At 54.4% G+C, this 24,846-nt stretch overlaps 1 protein-coding gene across 1 annotated transcript; it reads right to left on the bottom strand.

Annotated features, from left to right (window-relative positions):
- Positions 1 to 378: 378 nt before the first annotated feature.
- CTDSP2 (CTD small phosphatase 2) lies at positions 379 to 24,390 on the bottom strand. Its single transcript, XM_058742203.1, has 8 exons — positions 23,822 to 24,390; positions 9,929 to 10,077; positions 8,035 to 8,073; positions 7,515 to 7,616; positions 6,854 to 6,910; positions 4,748 to 4,840; positions 4,406 to 4,591; positions 379 to 4,206 (listed from the first exon to the last, which is right to left on the bottom strand). Exons 1-8 carry the CDS (start codon positions 23,883 to 23,885, stop codon positions 4,081 to 4,083), a joined length of 816 nt encoding a protein of 271 aa, XP_058598186.1. The 5' UTR covers positions 23,886 to 24,390; the 3' UTR covers positions 379 to 4,080.
- Positions 24,391 to 24,846: the final 456 nt, after the last annotated feature.

Below are 24,846 nucleotides of genomic sequence, written 5' to 3'. Positions count from 1 at the left end.
AGAACCATGCTGGACTCCCAAGTTCTAGGGATCCCGCTTTGGGAGCATCAGTAAGGAACATGGGAGAGTGATGACTCCCAGTCCCTCGGGGCTTCCGGTTCGCCTTCAGAAGTCGGTAGGACACCAAGTGTATGATTATTAAGCACCTGGATGGCAATGGAGTTGGTTCCAAATAGGGGCCAAGAAAGAACTAATGCAGCCCGACTTCTGTAACCTTGAGCAGAAGCCCAGTGCTGAGTCTGCAGCTGGTCTCCCAGCCGGAGGCAGCCTCTTGGCCAGCCTGGGTGCGCCAGCTTCATCGTGACAGAAGGGGCTGCAAGGCAAGACGAGTGTGCCTGCTAAGTGCCCAAATGAACAACAGCAAGGTCAAGAAGCAGCTCCCATTCCTGGATGGGTTTTTTAAAACCCGCTTTTATTAATTAATTGTAAGTAATACAAATATTCCAAAAATATAAACAGACACTTAATGGCGTCCTACATTTCAAGTTTTTGAATACAACAAATTTATCAAACCATGAATCTGTAAGCAAGGTAGTCAGAGTCCCATAGCCCAGTCACAGTGGGGAGCAGACGCCCTGCCCTCCAAATGGCATCTTGAGGGGGAAAGTGGCACGACCTGGAATGTGTCAAACTTGGGATACTATACGCAAAGCTCAAGGGGCCCAAAGAGGGTCTGCTCTGGGGCCGACCCCTACAGCGGGCACGGGACAGTGGGTCAGACCTCCGCCTTCCCTCCCCTGCTCGAATGCAAGTATTTATTGGCATTTTAAAAAAGAAAAAGATAAAACGAACTCCATTTTACAAAAAATGACTGAGGAACAAGAGTGGTAACCGATTGAAGACCTGAAGGGGGAAATAGGCTTACCTTCCACAGACACTTGGCCTGGCTGGGAATGGGAGGGAGGACAGCCTTCCCTGGGGGCTGCCCTACTGAAGGAGGCCTCAGGAACAGGGTAGGGGGAGCAGATTTAAATGGGATCCATTTCCCAGGGAATGACTGCCTTTCTACACTTCCCATGCTTTTAGCACAAAGATGCTTCTGGGCCACTGTTCATAGAGGTGAGTTTATACATTTACAAAATGGTCAAAATCTTTGGGAGGCAGGAGGAACTAAATGGAAGGTCCCAGGTTAACTGAAGGCAAATGTACTCAACCTCTCTATAGTAAGGGACCCCTGGGCCTACAGAGCGTCCCCTCTACAATGTGCAGAGTGACAACTCTTACCTTGACCGTTTCCAGACTGGTCCTGTGTCCAAAGCTCCCCCTATGAGAGGGACACGAACATCAGGCTTTTGATTTAGAAGCCCAATCAGAGAGACACAGTGTGTCCCTGAAGAGGCACCTTAAAGAACTGACCCTGGCAGTTGGGCAGGTTCCTGGCATGGCTTGGATGGGGGCTGACCAGGCACAGCGGCCGACTGCCTCCTGAAGACAGTCTCGGACAGGAAGGGCTGCTGGGAAGCCCCAGAACACATCCTGGGCTGAACTGGCTCCCTCCCAATCCTGCCCTCCTCCAAAATGGAGTCTGGCCTGATTCCTCTAAGGAGCGAGTTTTGCAATCATCACTTGCCCCTAACACACTGTGGAACTGGAAACCAGACAGCAAAGGACTTCAGGTTGGCTCTGGTCCACACGGACGGACCCTGTTTAGGCTTATTTGGCTGAGCTGCTTCTCCGCAGATCGCAGGAGAAAGGGGGGACAGTGGGAATATGGTATTTCTGTTGAGGAACTGCAGGTGGGCGGGGCTTCACATAGAAGCAGCAGGAACACCCCTCACCAAGCTGACCGGGGGCTCTGGTCATGAGTCACACTCGGGGCATTTGGATAGGCCTGGTAGGAAAGGGGGAGGCACAGGCTCTTCCTTCACCTGGAGAAACATGGGAGACCCAAAGGAGGGCAGAGAGGGACCGAAGAACTGGATCAGCTTAGAGCCTCTTATTGCTTATTTAGTCGGAAAAGCTTGGCTGGGCCCAGATGGCAGATGTGGCCCAGGGGCTAACACTTAGGGTGGGGCTTGGGAGAGAGACCCCAAGGCATTAGGGTAGAGGCTGGGCCAGGGCCTTAGACTCAGAAGCTCCCATCTTCCTTCAGGAGGTACCCCTCCCTGGCTAGCACCGGAGCCCTCTTCCCCTGCTTGCAGGACCCCGGGGGCCCCGGAGAAGGATACTGATGGAAAGGGCCACATGAGCTTTGGGGACCTCTGTTCCACTTCTGTGACACCAAAGGGAAAGACCAGGCCCTTTGGCCTCGGGACCAGGAGGGGAGGTGGTAATAAACAATGCTGGAGAAAGACGCTTGTCAGCCCAGTGCCACTCAGGACACCAAGCTGCTGCCCTTCCGCCTGCTTTGCTCAAAACTGGTCAATTCCTCAGGCTGGACCCAGTGTGGATCCAGTGTGGTCACTGCAAAGGGTAACAGGGCTAAGAGTCCTGAGTGGGGGGGGGGGGGGGGTGTCCTCACACCTGAAGCAACTCACAAAGGCTCTGTGACACCTGCCTCCAGGGAAAACAGAACTGGGGAGGGGAGAGGAATTCCCTCCTGCCCTAGAAGGAGAAGGGAGGGGAGGCCATGATTAAGGCAGTGATGCTGAGGTGGGGCTCAGCTCCTGAGGGGAACCCCTTGTCCTCCCAATTCCAGCAGTACTTCCTTCCCCTTTTGTTTTCCATCCTCAGGAAACTTCCATTTTGTGGCTATTTTTTGTCTTTTAAAGCATTCACTACTGAGAAAGTCTGAAAGCTGGGGGGTGGGGGGGGGGGAAGCAAAGTGCAGGTGTGTCAAGGGCTCACTCACACCTGTTACGAGAGGCGAGCGGTGCGTGCATTATGTTGGCAAATGAAATGACGACAACGCCCGTTCCCCTCAGCCCAGGGAAAGCAGGAGTGCCTCTGTGGCCCTGGAGGAAAAAAAGCAACAGCCAGAAGGGAGGAAGACAGGAGTAGACTGAGAGAGGCACAGGCCAGGCCCAGGGGAAGACACAATGGGAAAGAGCCCTGCCCAAGAAGTGGGAGGGGCCGGGCTGGGAGCCCCCTTCCCGGACTTTGGAACACAAGCCCTCGCACCAGCACCAGCAGAGAATCCCTGAAGCACAGACTTAGGGACGCAGTCCCATACTCAGCTGATCTACAAGCCAAGGGGACACACACATTCATGCTTGGGGGGGGGGGTCTTCCTCCTCCCTGCACCCCCAGAGCCTCCCACATTCATCACAGGCCCAGGGCTGCAGCTCTGTCAGAAACAAAACAGGCCCAACACTCCATGTTTAGAAAGAATTTTAAAACAGAGTCGAAAGAACGGAAATCAGTTATCTGTCCTCTTCCAGGGCAGGGAGAAGACCTCCTTCCTCACAGGTTCAAGACTATGGCTGGGTGGTGAGGAAGGCAGGCCCGGAGCCCGAGCCTTGGGGAGACACAGAAAGGGCCCGTGCCAGGCACTTGGCTGGAGGCGAGCGCAGCCCTCGGACCACAGGACGTGATGGCCACTGGGGCTACCGGTTCTGGAAACAAGCTTTCATCTTTCCAGAAACGTTGTCTTTCTGTATGCAGAAAGCTGGCTGGAGAAAGGTTTCAGAAAGGTGTGTGCCTGGGACACCAGACGGCAGCCTTGGACTCCCTTTCTCCTTGGCACGAGCCTTACAACACTGAGGAAAGGCGCTGGGTTTGGCAGCAAAAGCCTTCAATCGTCTTCATCCCTATCGAGCTCAGTGGCTCCCAGGGTGACCGGACAGGAGACAGACTAACTCCGGGAGTCTTCATCTTTCAGTTTCTCCCTCAACGTGAAACACTTATATCCCGGGGCCGCAGTTCAAGGGGAGACACACATATACACACAGACACACACAGACACAGACACACACACACTCACATCTGGGAGCCCAACTCAGGGAGCAGGCAGCTCTAGGTGCCGTCGGTCTGGGACGTGCCTGCTTGGCATCTATCCTGTCCTAAAGCTCTTTCCAACCACTTCTATTCCCAGGCCCCGTTTGGTGAGATGCTCCAGCTTCCGCTCTGTCAGGCTGGTCATAAAGGCACAGTGTAGGAAAGTCCCCTACTGGGATGGCCATTGCTCGGAAGCAGGGAAGGCTAAGGGGCCCGCAGCTGCCCGAGGCTGGTGTAGACATCCTCTGCTCCGCTCAACTCCTCAAAGATTGGGATTAGGTTCAGCAACTCAGTGTCTGCCATGTCATCAAACCAAGACTGCACGGGCACCTAGGGCAGGGAAGAGGCAGCGTAAATCTCCTGCCAGTTCCTCCCTCCCTTGCCCCAAAGCCCCAGGAAGCTGGCTGGGTACACCTGGGTGCCATGCTCCTCTGGAGAAGCCCGGGCTTCCGATGCCCACTCCCTCCCCCCTCTGCCCGGGACTGGGGCTCCCCAGTCCCTGCGGTGTGGCCGTGTCCGGACCACTCACTGCGTTTTCTGGGTGGAAGATGTAAGAAGCAGGAGAGTTGTCCAGAATGAGGGTTTTCCTCAGATCCCTTCCCAGGCGGCTGAGGTCCTTGACATAGCAGCCTTGGTGGAACACACAGGACTCCCGGAACAGGCGGGCCCGGAACACCCCGCACCTGTCCAGCAGGTCCGTCACTGGGTCGGCATACTAGAAGAGAAGGTGCTTTTGCTCAGATGCAGTCCTGGCTCCCCCCGCCCCCACCACCGTGGCTTCCCGTGGCCCAGCAAGGGGCTGTGGGATGCCCCCGCCCTGCGGCTGCCACAGCCGCTCTTGGCGCCTGACTTCCCTTCCGCCCTCAGGTACCTTGGCCAGGCTGGCAGTGAAGAGAACACATTCAAAGAGCTCCCCCATTCGTCTCAGGAACTCATCCACGTAAGGCCTCTTGAGCACATACACCTGAGGAAAAGCGGAGAGGCTTGTTGGAGGCAGCCCCGTGAGGGTGAAGCACTGCTCATCTGTCAACGTCACCATGTCCACAAAGACCGGCAGGTTCACACCATTCCTGGTCCGGCCCCTCCGCCCCAACCTCTGGGGCCACCTGGCTGGAAACCTTCTGTCTCCACCCCCCCCCCCCCCCACACACACACACAAGGGCACTGTATCACCTCCTCACCAGGCTTCTGCGGGCTTAGCGGCCCAACCTTGACCCAGCTCAGGAAGAAATGCACGTGCCTCTGTCCCAGAAGCCATCTCTGTTTCGGGCGGCGAACCATCAGCTGCCTCCAGAAACAAGTAATCAAGAATAGGCCTCACAGACGGAAACAGCCTATCCTGGATTACTTGAATCCAGCCACAGCCTCTGTGGGAGCTTCCTGTCCTTGGCTCTGGCGGGACACTCTGTCCAGGTCACCATCACGCGAGCCTTGGTGGAAACCAAGGCTGAAATCACACGCCCTCACACAGCTTCTCTGAAATGCGCCAGGGAGAAGGGACTTCTCTCCGTCAGTGACCAGGTCAGATGCTCTGTGTCTTGCTCAAGCCCCACACCTGTCTGTGCTTGCTCCAGCCAGCCACCCCGAACGCTCATGCCCACCTTTCATCATCTCGCACGTTTCGGCCTGAAAGTCTCATGGGCCACATGTACCTCATCGCTCTGCATCTACCGCTTCCCTGCCTCCGGGATCTCCCTCTCCCCTAGCCTTGATGCTACCAGAACCATTCCTTCAATGCTCTTGTTATCCACGGCACTCCCTGCTCAACGAGCACGTGTCTGCCATGACTCTCCCTCCTTGGAGGTGGCCCGAACCGGCCACTGACTCACCACACCGCTGGTGGCTTTGCCACAGGAACCCTCGGCTCCGAGCAGCCACAACTAGGTTCCCCCGGATTTGCCGTTTCTTCAAACTTCAACAAGTCCCTCCCTCTTCCTGGCTGTTTACCAAGCCAGGCATCCCCCTGCCCCTCTTCTGCAGGTAGCCGCGCACCAATTTTAATCTCAGCTGTTTTTCACGATTCATGCTGCTCCTTGTTAATCAAGAGTTCACAGTGCATATCTGCCCATTTGCAAATATGCCTTCGTCTGGTCTCTGTGGGTTTTGTACATCTCCACACGTGCAAATGGACTGTAAAGCGTAGCTGGGCAGAGGCTGACCAGTCCAAGGGCAGAGGTGGTGTTAGGGATGAAAGCCTCTAAGGGACAGAGGACAGTGGTGACTTGTCAGGGAAGCCTCAATCCCCTCCTTCTCTACACATAAGTCTTCTATTTGACCAGGCCATGTGAGCAGGTATCAACGCAACCCGGGCATTGTTCCTGGTGCTTCCTGACGCTCAAGCAGGCCTTCTGGGCAAGCATTTGGAGTAAATGCTTTTTCGCTATCAACACCTCATGATCCTGGACTGAGCAGGCTATGCAGGGCCAGAGCCTAAGCTTACTTGGATTTAAGTGCTCTTTGAATAACATTTACTGGGGGAGAATCCAGTGTAGGGACCCAAGGGGAGGGGGAGTAGAAAAGCTTCACAGAGGGAAGTGGAGAAGCCAGGGCTGGGGATGAAGAAATTCCTTAGCCAGGAGGAGTGGGTGGGCCCGGGGAGAACAGGAAACAGCTAGTACTGGCTTCCTTGCCTGTTAACAGGCAGAGACACCACCTCTTCAGGATTAGAGGAAGTATCATCGTTTAATATAGCACTGGCCACATTGGCCAGGAGGTGGTATCCAGTAGATCACAGCTATTACTATTATTAAATGATACTTTAATTTTAAACAGCTTGGCTTCAAAGCAAAAAAAGACGACAGCTGGATGGAGATGAGAAGCGGATTTTTTTTTTTTAAGATCAGAAAGCCTGGAGTGTGAGAGGTTCCGATACAGAAAGGAGGCTGAAGTTGCAGGAGAGGGACCAGTGACGGAGCACACCAGAGGGGTGGGGGCCCCCGAGGCCTCTAGGCTGGTGGTGGCCTGGCAGGCAGCTCACCTGGTGAGTGGTCCCCTCAATCTCGACAGGCACTATGAAATCGGCGTTGTTGATTGGCTGGAAAGCAGAAAAGTTAATGAGGTCAGCATGGTAGGAGGGAGACAAAAAGCCTCGGCCACACCCCCACACGCATGAGCACACGGTCCCTGCCACAGCACCACTGCGCTGTCCCCTGGGAGGGGCGGGGAGAAACAGGTCTCAGAGACTCCAGGAAGCTCCTCCCACCACCCTACTAAGAAGCACGCACAGTATCCCCTCCAGGTTTTCCTTACTGCCACCACCCCCAATTTTACCCGAGCTGACAGAATTTCAGGACCTTCTTGAGTTAACGAACATCCTGACAAAATGGAGGGGGGGCAAGGTCCAAGGCTGATTCAAACCCTCTTACGTAGGCCTGCCCTGTACAGAGCCCTGGTGGCTCTCTGGGCTGTGTGACAGACAAAGCCCGTTGGCAGTGACTGGGTGGAGCAGGGATTCCTATTCAACATTCTTCCGTGTGGCCCCCGAGTATGTGTGATGCCAGTGTGGCCAAAATGGCAGAGCCCCCATCCCTCACCCAGCTCCCCTGCCTCATCAACTTTATGCTGCCTCCAAGCACCTTCAGTTAGACGGGCAAGACAGCCCGAGATGGGCGTAGGGAGGACTCCAGATACGGAGTTACCTTAAAGGAGCTATGCACAAGGGTTTCATCCAAGTCGATGACCACGCAGATCCTTCCTTGATCTTCCTCTGTCACCTCTGGGAGGAGGCAGGTCCCCGGGATCTGAAACCAGAGCCAGGCTGCCAAGGTCTGCCACCAGGAAAGCCCAAGTGTTCTCTTCAGCAGAACTCTGGGAAGAACCAGGCTCATCGAGAACACAGAAGACCCCCGAGTTCGACCCAGAAGAGGTGCCGTTTGAAGGCCAAGAAGTACACAAAGAGATGGAGTCAGCTCCTCGGCTCCAGCCTCCCACTGGACTATGGAATGATCTGGACACTGAGATGCAGGCCAGGGCGGCTGTGGGACGGATGTCAGCTGTCCCCCGCAAAAGCTAATGTCTTTGCAGAGTGGGCCCTCAGCAAATATCTGGGACAAATGGCTTCCCGGGGTGGGGCCAGCCAGGCACTGAGGAATAAGGGCGTCACCCAATGTGATCACAGGGTCTGGGGCTTTTGGGCATGTACCTGTCAGATTCCCATACCTGATAAAACTGGTACTGGAGACAGTGGAGCAGATCCGACTGTGGGAGGAAAGGAAGCAGTCAGTACCGACCGGCCAATGCCGTCCTACCTGAAGCCCACTGCTTCTGCCTCAGGCCTGGTGGGTAAAATTCTCCCCAAGTTCCCAGCCCCCTGGAACGTAGGGCATAACAAAAGTGACTTTTCTTTCCTTCCCTTTCCATTTATTCTGAGAGAACAAGCGTGTGCACGAGTAGGGGGAGGGGCAGAGAGAGAATCTTAAGCAGACTCTGCGCCCAGCACAGAGTCCTACCGGGGCTCAGTCTCCCAACGGTGAGATCATGACCTGAGCCGAAATTAAGAGTCAGACGCTTGACCCACTGAGCCACCCAGGCGCACCTCTTTTTTTTTTTTTTTTTTAAAGTAAGCTCTACACCCAACGTGGGGCTTGAATTCATGACCCTGAGGTCAAGAGTCACATGCTCTGCCACTAAGTCAGTCAGGTGCCCCAAAAGTGACTTTTCTTAAGAGCTGCACAGGAAAGGGGAAAGGCCAGAGCTGCCTTTCAACATCAGGTCTGATGAAGGATGGAGAAGGCAGTGTCTCAGTTGGACAAACCGAGGGACGGGGAACTCAGTGGCTGATGCAGGGACACGGGAATCAGACACAGAACCAAAATCGGAACTCCTCACTGTGGTGGTTCAGCGTCTTTGTGAGTCCTGGAACCCAGGCTTCTCTTTGAGAACATGTGTTTTCTATACTCTCTTCTGGGGGTGACACACGGTGCGGGGAGGGCGCCGAGCCCCTAGGATACATCAAGTATGCCAACGTGAGCCCACACTGTGGGTCCTGAAACGTGAGGGGGGGTGGAGTACAGAAAGGTCAGAAAGGCTTCCCTGGCCTTTTGCTAATAATAGAGATGTTGTTATGACTGTAAAACGTGATACCTTGAGGCAACATTAAAATCCTAGCATTTAGAAAAAATTCACGTTGGCATTTTAGTGTATTTCCTTCAAGTCTATTTTAGCAGCCCTTCCCCCCATAATATGTAATTTCACATTCTGCTTTTAGACTTAATGTTGCGACTCAATACTTTTTCCGTGTTACTGTGAACTTTGTAAGAATCAATTGCTAAGTAATACTGTCACGTTGCACTTTATTTAAGTGCACTTCCGCCTACTGAGTAATGCACTGATGCATGTCTTCAGCCTGGTTCTGAGAGAGGAATGGGACAGCTAGACCTTGGTTATGTCGGAAAGAAGTAACCAATGGCATTGGGGGCAGATGGGTTTTTCGTCAGGGCTGTGCCCACCCTTGAAATGCCAGACATACCTTCTGTTCACTGGGAGGTTCAAAGACACCCATGAATTTCCCAATGTCCCCCCAAGACAGGTGAGAGTGCTGGAGTGTGGCAGAATTTCAAGTCAAGTAACTTGGAAGACAGCTTTGCATAGTAAACAACAACAACAAACACAGGTGTCACAGCCAGAGAGATGGGGGCTTGCACTCTGATACTACTTACTATTTATTAACCACTAACTCTTCGGGGGCTACACAGACCCTCTGGATCTCTGTTTCCAGGTGTGTAAGTGGGAAGAGCCTGTGACCCTCCCTGCCGGGCTGCCGGTTGCACCACATGAGACAGTGTATGCAAAGCGCCTTGTATGGTTCCTGGAACATGGGAGGATCTGGACCAGAGGGGCTCTCAGAAACCACAGGGGTATCTGCATGGCCCACATCGCAAATGGGAGCCAGTAGAAAGAAAATGGGCCACTCTAGGAAAGCCAGAGGAGGGGCCTCTGAGCCAAAGGTCTTTGAGACTTCAGGGAAGACTACCTTTGCCCACATGCCACGGCTGCAGGGGCCCCCACTATCAGTCCCCTCCTTGCTGGCGTCCCGCCACCCTGATCTAGCTACCTTAGCAATGGTGTTGGCTTCCTCCTTGTATGCGGAGAGCTCAGTGGAGGAGCTGGACTGGCCAACATGCTGGGCGCGAAAACAGCAGAAAAAGGCCTTGAAGATGTTCCGTCCACGAGGTTTCTTAGGAGATGACTTGGAGACCAGGCCTAGGGCAGAGGGAACGATGAGGCATTAGCTACCGGGTGGCTCTGTCCACAGGTGGCCCCGTGCCCATATCCCCTCCAGTCCGGAAGCCCCACCAGGGCACAAGCCACGTGCTGGGCAGATCACCAAATACAGTCAACACTGAAACACACACGCTTATTCTGACGGTTCTCTAAAGCAGAGGCAGCAGGAATCCCCACTCTCTGGTTTAGGAAATGCAGAGGATTCGGTCTTCACTCCCTGGTCAGGGAGGGGCACCAGGTATCGAGTCCAGGTGTCCTGCACTCTGGAAGCGGCACGGAGTAAAATTCACCAGGGCAAAAATCCTCCTTGACCAACCCCAGTTCGCAGAACTAGCCGTTCTACACGAGGGAGAAACCTAGGCCCCTGCAAGTCCGTGGAGCTGTGGTTCTGTTCAGGGTCAGCTTCCCTAGAAGCTGGGTCAGTGGTGGCAGGACTGAGGCCAGACTGGAAACAACAGGCTAGAAAACAGAGCAGCTGCAGCCCAAGGAAGAAGCTGTGCTCCTCCTTCAGTGCCCCAGCCACTGTCCCTGCTGCTCTCCCCTCAAAGGCACAAGGCCTGATCCGTAAGCACAGGCACGCTGACCCCTGGGAAACACAACTGGTGTCGCGTTCTAAGCCAACGGCCTTGCTTCTAGACCAGAGCTGCCCCGTCAGTCTTGCCTTTGTAACTCAGGCTTTGGATATACAAAGCCATGTTAACAGGACGCTCAGCACGGCAGCCCCAGAAAAGCCAAGCTGATACAAAAAGCTATGGGCATTACAGGATCAACCAGAAATGGACTTCAGGGTATCTTTCCAGTGCCTCTTGCTTTTACAGGAACTATTCTGGCAACTGTTCAGCAAGTGTAGGAAGACACGGTGGGTCCTGTGGCCAGGAGGTGGCGCCACATAACTGCTGCCAGACCGGTCCCCAGCCACAGGTCTCCACCTAGGCAGGAGGGGCTGAGGATTAAACCCAGCCCACTTCACCATAAAGCATGGGGCAAACTACAGTGCAGGAAACAAAATGAATCTGGAAACGCTTGTCTTTGTGGGGGGTTAAAAAGGCAAACAGAATGTGGCACCAAGGACAACCCTCCTCTGGCTGTTCCCTTTATGAAGGGAAGGGGGAGGCAAGCAGGTGGGGCCCACCCCAAAGCAAGGTAGGGGTTAGTCGTCTGAGCACAGAGGCCCTTGCAGAGAGGCGGTGGGACAGCCATTTAATACCCAGTTGCGGCCGCCTAGAACCCTGCAGAGGAGAGAAAACCAAACTCTATTCCCCATGACCCAGGGTGAGGAAATGGCCGCTGAACAGCAGTCAGTCAAGTGGCAGCCAGCACTGCCCCGGCCAACCTACTCCCTCCTACTCAACAGAAGCAGAGGGCTTCCTGCAGGTGCAGGCTGGCATCTCTGCCCTTCAGAGCTCGCTCTCCCTCCCTGGGTGAGGCCAGACCCCCTGACACTGGTATGATCATTAGAAACCTTCCAGTAAGTGACCAGGCCTCCCTGGCAATTCGCCTACATACCCGGGGATCACTCTTAAGCTCTTGGCCCCAGTGGAAAAAGCAAGATTTCCAGGGACTGGGGATTCTGTGATAAAAGGAAGAAATTGCACTGGGGCCCCCTCACCACGCCCCCACCAAGGCCCCTGTATCAAAGAGACAAACCTCAGAGCAGAGCCCAGTACTAAAGAGCAGGATGCGTGGCTCCTTGGACTTTTTCCTACTCTTAATAATCTTTGCAGGAATCAGAGGGCAAGGGCGGCTTCTCTACCTGCCTGTATGGCCCACATTCAATTCCGAGCCTGGGGACTCCAGCAGACGCTGACACAAAGCTCCAAGACCAAAGCTGAACCATCACTTTTCCTTTGGTTTATGGTTTCTTCACGCAGAACCACATTCAGAGGCTTAACCCGGGCACGGAGCCTTTCTTAAAAGGCCACACAGCCCGAGCCTTTCCTGAAGAGAGGCCGTCAAGAACGCAGTCAGCATCTTAGTGACAGACGATGGGAAGGCTGAGTAATCTTAAGAGGCAGGGGGGTGAAAGGGGCAGCTGGCTGGGGCCACAGAGAGGCCTGGTCGGTGCCCACTGTGGGAGGCCCAACAGGCAGAGGTGCTTGGGCCTTAGACGCAGAGCATGGTGGGGTGGGGGGCAGGGCTCCTCAGCTTCATGTGGACTCAGCAGGGGATGAAGGTCTTCTCAAAAACACAATGTGACCAGGCAGCCCCTGGGCCTCAGGGACCACAAATGCCTTGACCTCGGGGGCAGGCGCCTGGAGCAGAGCACAGAGCTGTGGCGCCTGGGGAGGGTATCCCAGGCCAACAGCAGCAAGGTCAATACCCTGCATGCCCCTCTGTTGGGGCCCTACCTCCCTCAATCCTTCTCCAGGCTGTCTGTCCTCCTTATATTTACCAACACCGCCTCTGAGAATCTATCTGGGCCTCTTTAGCCTCCCCTCAACATGGCTGCCTCCTGACGGGGCCTGTAATGGCCTTGGCTGAGAGCATTCACCAGCCTCTGGAGCTCAGTACAGCAGGTACTCAGTAACTGTAACTGGCTCAGTGAACGACTGCGGGAACTCCAGGGCCCTGGGTGTCACTACTACGGAGCCCGGCCCCGTGGAAGCCTTCGCTGGTTTGCAACAACCCGGAAGACTTAGAAACAGAAAAGCATTCTCTATGTGAGGACAGTGAGGCAGGCACTGGAGGAGCGGAGCACCTGAGGCAATCCTGTTCGTCGTTCCGTGCCTTAGTCATGTTTACCACGAACTGATGACATGCCAGCCCTTTCTTAGGACACTTGACACCATTACTTCATTTAATCCTCACAACAAACCCATTTGTAGGCACTAATGCCCCGTTTTACAGAAGCAAGACTGAAGCAGAGAGGTTAAGCAACTACTCCAGGTTACACAGGTAGTATGAGAGCAGAGCCATTGAACCTAGATCTGCTAACCCAGTGCCAGAGCTCTTACCCACTACCCCACAGGGCCCCTGACAGGGGGCATCGTGTACATTTATTCATATGACAGCAGGGATGCTTGTTTGTTCTACTCCTCTCTAGGCTAGGATGGTAAAGGATTAGTTTGGGGCCCACCCCCCTCTTTCACTGTCCTCTTGGGCAGGCCATGAAAGGTGCAAGGCTCTGGGATTCCACCCCAGGGCTCGCTTCACCCCCATCCCAGTCCTGCACCTGCTCTGACAGATACCTCTGGGAAATCAAGAGGACAATGGCAGAGGGAGAAGGGTAAGGGCTGGAGACAGGGCCTCTGGACTGAGACCTGCTTTGTTCAGTGGGTTTAAGGGTAAGGGGGAACACTCATCAGAGTGGGATCTGAAACTTGTGTCAAAGAGTCTTTCAGAAGCTCCTTTCAGCCGGCACTCAGTATGATGCCCCTGACAGCCAGGGGCCCCTAAACCCCTTTCCGGGGCCAGGAAGATGGGGCACGAGAGGACTTCCAGGTCCCTGGGGATTTCATTGCACACGGTCTCCCAAACAGGGAGGGCAGGATTCCAGGGGGTGCCATGGAGCCCCATAACTAGCTGCTCTCCCTCATTCATTCCTCCTACTACCTGCTTTGTGCACACCCAGCCTTCCTCTCCTGCCCGGCCACCGACCCGCATCTGCTCTCCCTGCTCTAAACATCTGGTGCGGGCCTGAGCGTTGGAGAGGACCAGCACAGACCTAATGAGGGGACCTCTGGCTTAAGAAGAAAGCGAGCAGGTGGCTGGGAACAGGGAAGCCAAGCCACTCCTCCAGTTCACTGGTGCAAGGCTTCCTGCCAAGGCAGGGTGTGAAGAGAAGGTGGGGTATGGCAGGGACCCCCCGCTCCGAGTATCGCCTGGGCTGGAGGCCAGACCCTGCCAGTTACTGACTCTGACGTACAGTCTCTTTGACCCTCAGTTTCCTCATCCATTACCTGGGATAACACCAAGACCTCCCTCCTGAGTGAAGGGAGAAACAAAACCTGCCCTTCGCACGGCAACGTGCCGCGCAAACTCTACAACTCAATGCTGTGCTCGTTTTAATCATCTAAAGGGAGATGACCACTAGTGAGCAACACTGTGACCTCACTGCGGGAGACCGACAACAGGGGACCAGGGGCCCTCCCGCTCCCAGCATGTGGCTGAAGCTCCAGAGGAGATTTGTGAGCAAGGTGCCAAAGGACTCTGATCGTGAGCAGGTTTCACGAAGTCTAAACAGCCCCTACCTTCTTCCAAATCCACTACAAAAGTTGTTTCCCAGCTTGCAAACACCCTGGCTAATATTCTACAAATAACAGGAAAGCAGGTGAGGCTGCTCCACTTGAAATAAACAGTGCCCTCTCTCCGTCTGTCTACCACTGCTGCCCCCAAGAAGCACCAGATGGGGACACTATCTACCTCTGCCTCTTAAGAAGCTTGTGCATGTACAGGTCTGTGCGCACACACACGCGCACGCACACACACACATACAGATGAAGATTGGCTTTGCCAGGACAACACTATTTATAACCCTCTTCTGAAGGTCAGGTTCAGATATCACCGTTGCCAACAACACAGCTTCGTGTCCCAGCAAAGGAACTCCTCACACATCCGCCTAGGAGTCGGCAGAAGGCAAGCTCTCAGGCAATCGGGTTTTAACAAGCCCATTCACGTAGAAGGATGCTTTCTTGGTTCCCTCAGAAGTACTTCCTTCCCCACCATTTCCCATCCCCCCATAAGCAAAGGATTTAGTCTGGCTATCACTATAAAATGGCCTCTCTGAGGGGCCTCCCTCCCCTTAGCTATTGGAGGAAGGAGAGTATTTGGAGCATTTCCGGCCCTTCTTGGCCAGCTGCCTGGGCCCTGCAGCCAAGACACGTCTGATTGGGGCTCCCCATGGAGAGGAGTCCTCCCAGGTCCACAGCAAGGGGCTCCTGGGCCTTGGCTGGGGATAGGCCCTGAAGTGCCAGGTGGACGGAAGGGCTCCTTGGACCAGCAGGTGAGTTGGCAGGGGAACAAGAGGCTGAGAGATGCCTAGACATCCCCCACACAGAAAAGACTGGAAACAATGGGGAGGGTATACCAGTTTTCACAATGTCAATTGCTGACACTGTTTCCTGCAGGTGACAAGGCAGGCAGGGTTTCACGCAGTTCAGCACCAGCTCCCGAAGTTCCAAAGAGCATCTGTGACTGTGACAGCACGGATTTTTAAAAGTTGTTTTAGGGGTGCCTGGGTGGCTCAGTCAGTTAAGTGTCCGACTTCAGCTCAGGTCGTGATCTCGCGGTCCGTGGGTTCAAGCCCCGCGTCGGGCTCTGTGCTGACAGCTCAGAGCCTGGAGCCTGTTTGATTCTGTGTCTCCCTCTCTCTGACCCTCCCCCGTTCATGCTCTGTCTCTCTCTGTCTCAAAAATAAATAAAGGCTAAAAAAAAAAAAAAAAAGTAGTTTTAGCCAGGCTCTTTAGCTCACACCAGCATGTTCTATGCTGGTGCCCTCCCTGCCCTCCCGCATCCAGGCTGATTTATTCATGTGGTGTCTCTGTTAGTCCCCTTCTCTGAGCGGGACAGCTCCTTGTATCTCCGTTTCTTCTAAGAAAGAAGAGCTTTTTTCAGTCCCAGGTCTTTAATGCCACCTGTAGGGTGGGGGTCACAGGTCACTAGCTATTCACCTCCTGCCCTTCCCCCTGCCTTTTACCCCCAACAATCTGGTCACCGATCTCAACACAGGGCCTCAATTTTAGGGACCTCCCTCAAGAAAGACCGTCTTAGCAGAGGATTCCTGGTAACTTCTCAAACATGATCAAGATACTCTACCAAGCAACCTTTATACAAGTCATGGCCAAGACACCCACCTAGGCAGCTCTAACATACTTTAAAACCACACTGGGGTGGGGCTGGGGTTCCCAGAAGCAGCAGCAGGTCCTGGACTAGGGCCGAAGAAGCCGTTTCCTCACATAGGTGTCAGCGGAAGGCTCAGCCCCCAGCCGCACACCAGAGGGCTCTCAGTGGACAAGCGAGCGATGGCCCACAGTGGCAGCTGAGACAGACAAGAGATACCATCTGGGAGAACCCAGAGAGCTGGATTCTGCCCCTGCCTCTGCCGGAGGCCTCGCCCCACGCACGCCAACTAGGGCAGAGATGTCATCGTGGGGGCCTGGAAACCACCCTTGCCCACCTTGAGCCTCTCTCTCCCCTTGGAGGTGCTGAGCAGGCCCCTGCGGGAGGCTGGGAAGCTAAGAGAAATCTGCCTAACAGGACAGAAACACCTTGGTGGCTGTTTCAGCCCTGGTCTTGGCTCTCTGGCCGACTCCTGGAATGCTGGATTTGGTGGAAGGCCCCGAAGAACCCGGTGCCTCTTCCCCCCCAGCTCCGTAAGCCCGCTTTCCGTGACATACGCATGAGCGAGCTGAAGAGCAGTGAAGGCACAGGATAAAACGAGGGACCCTCAACCACCTTTCTTCCGACGGGTGAAAAAGACAGTGGTTACCCAAAGGGCCACGGACTTGGGTTTACATCCTGGCTCTACCACATATAAGGTATGTGGCCTTGGGCCTCAGTCTCTTCATCTGTAGATGGGAACTAACTACCTATTCCACCGAACTGTGAGAATTGTAAGGAGCCTGGGGTGTGGCCTGGCTCTAGTGTCAGCTGCTAGTTGTTCAGGGTAAGGCACTTTCATATCCTAATCTCGATCTCAAAATGTTCCCACTGACACAGATCATAGAGATTTCTTCTCATCCCAGAGGTCACACAGAGGTAGTGACAGGGCCAAGCCTGGGAAGTGGCCTTCTCGGGGACTCCACAAAAACCAATCAGTCTCTCTGCCTCTCTCACATACACACACACACTCACTCACTGAGGTTGACCAACCAGTTCCTTCCTTCCTCTAGTCGCTTGGCCTCTGCAGAAAGACTGGAAGGAGTCTGCCAGGGAAGGACTGCCAGGGAGTCTGTCCGCCTCCAGGGAAACTCACCTGCTCCTACCACACCCCTTGGCTTCACCTGGGATCAGCCAACCGGTATAGGTGTGTCCAACTGAGAAAGCACTGAGCTAGAAGTCAAGAAACCCCGCCCCACTTCGCTTCTCAACCAGCTTTGTGGTCTTGCCTGAGGCGCAACCTCTCTGGCTCAGTTTCCTCCCAGGTCAATGGGAAAAGGTCGACACTACAGGGTCCCTTACAAGGTGGCTTCAGATTACCTGAAGCTTGTGCTTTTACAAAGTGGAATGCACAATGCAAATAAATGAGAGGCAGTGCGGGTCATGGTTAAGGCTTGACTCTGGAGTCAGGGTCCTGGCTGACACTCACTAGCCGTGTGTCCTTGGACAAGGTGCTTCAGCTCTCAGCGGAGTTTTCCTCATCTGTGAAGTAGAGATAATTCCCATCTCTCATCTCCCAAGTCATTGTGAGGATTAAGTGAGATGCTAGATATAAAAAACCAGGAACAGTGTCTGGTCCATGGTAAGTGCTCTATAAATCTCATCTGGGATCATTACTCTGTCCGTTCACACTCAGAAAACTTTAGGATTCCCCTTTACGAGCCACCAGATCTTTAACAAACAGCAAAACTGGATCCCTCCAGGGGACTCTTCCCGCTCAGGGCTAAGCAGGCAGTTGGGGCCATTGCTGTGTTTACCTGGCTCTTCTCCAGGGACACTTGTCAGAATCATAGGGAGCATTTGGAACACACACACGCCTGGCCCACCTGCTCATGCTCTGATTCGGCAGGACCCAGGTGGGGTCTATATTTTTAGTAAGTGTCACAGGAGATCCTGATGTGTGTCCCTGGCTGAGGGACAATACCTAAAGGTTGCCAGTGGCCCTTGACTAACCCTTCCAGGACTGGAGGATGATTCAGCCAGCGGCCCCTTGGTCCCTCTTCCCACCATGTCTCACTGGCTCAGCGTCTCCGCTATCTCAGAGGACTTGTACCAGTGGGGTCTGGTTTTCCTCTCTAGGAGTACTTGCTCTATCATGGAGTCAAAAAGCCTGCTATCTCTTTTTGCAGACCCCTGTTCCTGTGAAGGAGGGGCCCCAACCCCATTCTGCTATGGAAACAGAGGAGCTGGGACTCACCACACTGGGAAGGCGCTCCCACAGCCTGTGTTGTGCCATTTGAGCCTTCCCATGAATCTGCCTGGCTCTCACTGGGAATGGGGCTACACTTGTTCCTCGAGAACGGTGCAGGTGGGGAAGAGCAAATTCTACAGGATGCAAAAGCTATTCGTTCCTCAAGAAACGAGAGTAGCTATAAAGACAGAGTATGAGCAAAGTCTCAATTTTAGGGGGCAAAAGAAGGACTAGGGGCACCTGGAAAGGGAAGGCAACTGTCAGGAGATGTACTCAGAGATCAGGTTCAGGGCTGACCCCTAGAAGAGGTGACCAATAAAGCAGGACATACACACCTACTGCCTAGAGGGAGGCTGGGTGCTCCCTGGAGTACTCATTCTGTAATAACAGACCTGATGCAGGCACACAGACCTGAAAGGGCTGGGCCCTTTGCTGGACAAAGAAACTCTGTTCTAGTTGGTTTCTGGTCCAGAGAGGCTTCTAGTTCTAAGTCAATGTCTCCACTTTGATTTCTACTGGTTCCTTCATAAGGGTTGCACATTAATAAGCTCATCTATAGTTCCCAGTTGGGAACTATGCCTCCATTTCAGAAGAGGGAGGGAATTATGTCAGGGCCACACCCAATCCCATGACCCCAAGACAAGTGAGTTAATTCTGTGCTTTGCAAGCAGGCTGGCCTGATATAGGATGAAAAGCAATTTAAGGCTGCTTTTTGTGCTTTCTCAATGCTGTACCCCCAAACCACAGCAGCAAAGACACAGCTTAAGAGCACCTATTTCTTTCCGAAATCCCAGTTTTTATTTCTCTCCTTGTTACTAGAATTCCCTAAAAGAAATGTGAATCTCACTGCGTCCATTAACCCTCCTACAACGCAGCACAGAGTTGTCCTAAGTGTTCATTATATCCATTTCTGAGAGGCTGAGCAACTGCTCAGAAGGCTTGGACTTCAGAAACTCTTCACAGGAGGGGCATGGCTCCCTGGCCTCCCATCCCCAGATGCCCAGACGCCAGGCAGAGCGGCAGATGCCCTAAGGCACACACTACTCGCATTAGTGCAGATAAAATCCCATTCCAAGTCACACAGGCACAAAGAAGGGGTCTATGCAGCAAGGCTGTTTGCAAGCCTCAGAGGTTGATCCTTCCAGAAGGCCCAAGCCCCCACATCAGTGTCCCCTCTGACCCCCAGCCACCTGTCTTTAACAATAAAACTCACATGACCCTGTGCTGTTTGCACTCTGTCCTTGGGGGAATGGAGGAGGAATGAGTAGTGGTCTGTCTGGCTGTGTAAAAAAGAAGGACATTAATGTTTATCAATCATCTCCTAAGTACTAGGCATTACAGAAGTATAAATATCAATATTCCTATTTCACAGATAAGTCACTCAGAACACTAAAGTGATTTGTTAAGTCTCACTGTGAATAAGAAAAGCAGGATGTGCACCCAGGCCTGAAGCAAGGAACTCTGCTTCTGGAACAATTCTTTTTTTTTTTTTTTTTAATTAAAAAAAAAAATGTTTGTTTATTCTTGACATAGTGTGAGAGAGCAGGGGAGGGGCAGACAGACAGGGAGACACAGAATCTGAAGCAGGCTCCAGGCTCTGAGCTGTCAGCACAGAGCCAAACGCAGGGCTCAAACCCACTAACTGTGAGATCATGACCTGAGCTGAAGTTGGACGCTTAGCCAACTGAGCCACCCAGGCGCCCCAACAATTCTTTGAAGTAACAATGAACACCTTGCTGCCCCTGCCCTCCACCCCTTCCCATTTCACCCAACACAACAAGCAAACTTCCCAAGATGGGAATAAAAGACACTATTCCTAAATGACCCAAAAGTTAGCAGGAAGAAAGCTGACGAGGAAGAGGCAGGGATATACATTTGCATATAGATATGTATACTTTTGCATATTGTCTGTCTTTCCTTTTCCTTTCTTATAAATACTGCTATTATTTAATTCTCCACCGAGGGGCTGGGAGCATCAATCCACCTTGGCTAGAAACGTTACTTCTACAGTATTCACCATCTTGACAAAGCCCACGATCATAAAAGATGTGGACATTCCCACACAGGACGAAACAGCATCTCCACTGCCAGTTTCAGTAAGACCCCTATAGCGGAGAAGGGAGGAGACAGAAACACCACCACCCGTGCCATCTCTGAAGGGTGTTTCACAGCAATTCCGAAGTCCTTCTCTACAGAGAGCTATGCCAGTCAAAAGCAGCAGCAGAATGGCAAACTCCCAGCCTCAGGATGTTAAAAATTTACAAACTTGGTTGTGGAGTTAGCAGCACTCTCCTGGGCTATTCCAGAGGGAGCAAACACAGTCTTTAAGTCACCACACAGGCCCCTATCCCACTCCAAGATGGAGGAAAAACTCCAAAGGGAGCCTCAGAGCCTCAAAGAGGCCAAGACTGAGAGTGGATGGGGACACATGCATCCCGGACCCACAAACAGCAAACTGAGGAAGAAAGCCCCAACGACATTTGTTCGGAGCTTTTCAAGTGAAGGGCCTGCCTCCGACATGAGAAGTGTTTGAGCTTTTTCATGAGAGAATAGGGCAGAATTTCCTCCTTATGGGGAGAAAGCAAGAGCTAGAAAAATGTGCCACTGTCCTGATTCTGGGGGATGGTCAGCTACAAGAACCTGTGCAGTTTCTCATGTGAGAAGACAATCCCCACACTCTCCCTGAGAGGAAGGGTCATTAGGTCTCATGGAAAACAAAAAAAGGACCTGATTCCTCCCTGGCACCCCCCCCCCCCAACTGTGGGTCACTTTGAGCCCTGGAAGAGGCTGCCTCCACTCCCTCTTCTTATGCGGAGAGGTGACAAGTTTGGTCCTGTTTCCTGGGCTTTTCCCCCATCTAACTCTAAAGCCCCATGGCACAACCTCCCAGCAGCAGGGGCACTCTCGTATGGGGCTGTAATAAATGGCTGTTCTCTGGCCAAACTGGTATTAACTTTTCCTTTTTACTTTTGATGTTACACACAACCCTGTCCTTGCTGTACCAGGAAGCCATTTCACCCATCTGGCTGGGAAGATGATCCAATTTTGGTCCTTTTATCATCAATGCTTTCAGTAACTTTTTTCTACTTCCCTTGCTGTAATTACTTTTGAATCATCAACACACCCAGCCAGCCCTAAAGCTCCAAGAACAGAATGCTAAAAAGGAAAAACACACACACACAAACCTAAAATCCTGTAATGGCAAACAACCTCACTAAAAAGCCACCCAAGCTGAGAGCAATTTAGTTTTCTCCTAGAAATTTACTTATTGATAAACTGCATTACACCCCCTCCCCTTTTTTTCAAAGGAGGCAGGAGGGCACAGAGATGGGATGCTGGCAGAAAAGGGGCAAGGAACTCATAAAGGAGAGAATTAAAACATCTTCTCCCCACCCCCACTTAAAAAAAAAAAGGGATGCAGGATTTGTAAATAAGGAGAGATTCAGAAAGTTGGCTTGCTGGGTGCCCAGGCAGCCCAGGAAAATAGTATGTCTTCTCTGGAATGCAGTCCAATTACATGGAGAAAGACCCATGGTTGCTGGCTTGGGAATTCAGATTCCTCCAGGGATAAGTCTGAAGGACAAACCACACACAAAAAGGAAAACAAAAAACGTAACTCCAAGAAAATCCAACCAACATCAGCAACCCAACACTGTACAGAAGCCAGCTGCTCTGCTTCCTGCTGTCATCTATTCTGTTCCCCAACACAGGCCCTTGTGGCTGAAACGGCCAGCTGATATGTAAGATGCCCCTTCAGCAGTCCTGCTCTGTCTCACTCCTGGTGTGATTCCCTCACCAGGAAGGCACCCTCCAGAGCCTCTGCAAGAGGAGGACCAGAGCAGGGAAGCACAGGGTGGTTCTTCCCAAGTGTCATTAACACAGACCCCTATGGAATCCTTCCATGCCTAAGCTCTTCACTTATGGCTACCTCCTGGGATGAGACTGGGACCAGACAGGAGTCAAGTTCTCAACCCAGAAAGCCTCCACTCTTCAGGCCTCAGCACAGCTGGGCGGCCAGCAGAGGTGAAGTTGCTCCTGGGGTCACACAGCCTAGTTAGTGATGCAGCCAGGAGAGCAGGGCGGAGGGAGGCAGGGGTTTTTCTGGGGTTGGGATCTGAACAGGCAAAGCTCTCCCCCTCCCCAGGACAAGCTTAATTTAAAGAAGGCCAGAAATTCAGGAAGCACACAGTGCCCCCTCCCCAATCCCTTCCACTCCAGGAAATAGGGAAAGGCTGACACTAGCAGCCCTTGCCCCTAGGCAAGTTAGGGGAGCTCCTTGGGACTGTGAACCCCAGGAATAAGTGACCTGCTGACTAATGTTTCCAAATAGGGGGGATGTGGGCGACACCGAGGCACCACAGCTGGCCACCCACCAGGGTCTAGGCCTCGATATGTTCAATTGCAGTACTGGCCTTGCACGTCCTGTTCTGGGGGGGTCGGAGGAAGGGCAGGAACGCTTCAGATTTGGTACCAAGAGCGTGCTTTCCCCAGTCTCAGGGCCAGGTGGCCTCAGTCCGGGAAGTTCTCCAGAAAAAAACAAAAACAAAAACAAAACCCACAAAAAAAACAAACACCCCAAAAAACCGACGCTAGTCCTTACTCCCGGCAGAAATTCTGTCCACTATTTTAGACACATTCCTCAAGGCTCCAGGAGGAACGTGGGGGAGGGGAAAAAGAGTTTCGGGGCTTCCAGTGACCGAACTAAGAGATTCCACCCTCGGGCCCGACCTTTCCCCGCCCTCGGGAGAGGCCGAGGCCTTACCCCGCTCCGATCGCCAAGACCACCCCAGAGAGGGCCCGCGACCCCCTCGCGTCTGCACCTGACCCTCAGGAAGGCGGGGGCCGCGAGCTGCTGCCCACGGAGAACTCGCACTTTTTCGCTGCGCGATTCAGAAACACGCCGGGTCTGATGCCATCCGGCGAATTATGTAACCAGGGACACCGCTCCCGGGCTAAACAAACGCGGCTCTGTGTGCAGCGGCGGCCCCGGGGAAGCGCACCGGGGCAGGGAGGGGCTCTGGCCGGGCCTCGGGGTCGGGCTCGTAGGCTCAGCAAACGCGGCAGGAGGCAGCCCAGCCGGAGCGCCGCGCCGCCGAGGTCCCGGGCCCAGCGCAGGGCCGCGGGCGGGCCAGTAGGTCCCGCAGGCTCGGCCCCTCCCCCACCGCGGCCGCCCCCGCCCCCAGGCGGTGAACTTGGTCCCAAGTCCCGCAGGACGCCGTCACCGCCCGCGGCCACCGCGACCTCGGGCTTAGGGAGCCGCTGGGAAGTGCTGGACTCCAGTTCCGGCTCCATTCCAGCTCGGGACCCCTCCGTCCCCCTTCCCACCCCTCTCCCCGCCGTTCTGGGGCTGCTGTGCACCGTCGTGCGGGAAAGTGATGACCCCACCTCCCAACTCAGGAGGGGACGGACGCGGGTGACCCGCGCTTCGAGCGCTACTCCTCAGTCTCTCTATACGGGGGGAGGGGGTGCAGGACGGGGTGACAGCTGCGCGGATGACGCCCCTCCCCCTCGGGCGCCGGGAGCCCGGGCCCCGCACCGCCCCCATGGGGGTCTGAGTGAGGACAGAGACGCGGGGGCGGATGGACTAGGGAGTCTGGTCGGAATCTAAGGCTCTGATCCCCGGGAGGTCAGGGGCCGGGACTCGGGTTCGGGGCTTGTGCTAGCCCCCCACCCGCCCGGGGGCGACGCAAAGTTTTGGGAAGTTGCTGCCCCTACCTTGCTTGGTGAGCACCAGGGCGTCTTCCCTCCGCGCCTGGGTGATGATGGAGCCGTGTTCCATCTAACAATCCCGCGGGCCCGGGCTGGCTGGGCGGGAGGACCGGCGGGCGCGCAGGCTGGGCTGGGCTGGGGGGCCTGGGCGGGGGCCCGCTCCGGCTCCGGCTCCCGAGACTCGAACTCCCACAGCTGTTCACATCCCTGCTCTCGTTCCCTCCCTGGGCCGGGAAGGGAGGCGGCCTGTACGGAGGGCGGGCGGCCCGGGCAGCGGCTCCCCGGTTGCCCCCGGCCCCGATCCCCCGGCAGCAGCTCCGGGCTCCTCAGTTTGGGTCCAACATGGAGAATCCGGAGCGAAAACAAGAGGAGGAAATGGGACACGGGGCGGTTTCCAGGCTCCCCCCTCCCCTCCGTACTCCGGATAAACAACCCGCGGCTGCAGCGCCCACCCCCGCGCGCCTCCTGGCTCCGGACCCGGCCTCTCCACGGCCGGCCAGTGCCTGCCGCTTCGGAGCACCGTCCTAGGCCCCAGGACCCTTCACCTGTGAGCTGCTGGGGCTGCGGAACATCCGGAGCTTTGCTATTTTATCACGGAAAAAGCGAATCCCCGAGGGGGGTGGGGTGGCGGGCGGGCAGGCTGGCGGGGGAGACTTGAAACCGCTCCGGCGCTCCAATTGGCCCTCCTGGAGAAAAGGGGCGTGGCCCCTCCTTACTATGCGGTGCGAGGACCCAACAACATTCCAGTCGTTGCGGCCACGCCCCCGGGCCACTCCCCCCCTCGCCCCGCTGCGGCCTCCCAGTCTCCTCGGCCACACCCCCTTCCCAACTACTTAAAAGGACACTCCAAAGCTCACGTTTCCCTACTCGGTGCTTGTGTGTTCACGTCTGTGCATCTCTTCTCGGGTAACCAGGGCAAGCCGCGAAGCCTAACCCAGGTTGGGTCAGGATGGGAGGGTTCGGGGCAGTTTTCTTACTTCCTGCTTGGCCCTCGAATCGTGAACCCCCAGTTTCACATAAAAGAGTACAAC

Source organism: Neofelis nebulosa, chromosome 8, assembly GCF_028018385.1.
Source record: "Neofelis nebulosa isolate mNeoNeb1 chromosome 8, mNeoNeb1.pri, whole genome shotgun sequence".
NCBI classification, from domain to species: Eukaryota; Metazoa; Chordata; class Mammalia; order Carnivora; family Felidae; genus Neofelis; species Neofelis nebulosa.
This window is presented reverse-complemented; position numbering and strand designations above follow the sequence as displayed.

Excerpts from the sequence above, each read along its gene's own strand:
- CTDSP2 (XM_058742203.1), bottom strand. The coding sequence starts at position 23,885 with ATGGAACACGGCTCCATCATCACCCAGGCGCGGAGGGAAGACGCCCTG. Across the intron at positions 7,617-8,034 it reads TCCAGTACCAGTTTTATCAG|ATCCCGGGGACCTGCCTCCT; the intron begins GTATGGGAATCT and ends CTCTGGTTTCAG. Across the intron at positions 4,207-4,405 it reads TCTTCCACCCAGAAAACGCA|GTGCCCGTGCAGTCTTGGTT; the intron begins GTGAGTGGTCCG and ends TCCCTGCCCTAG.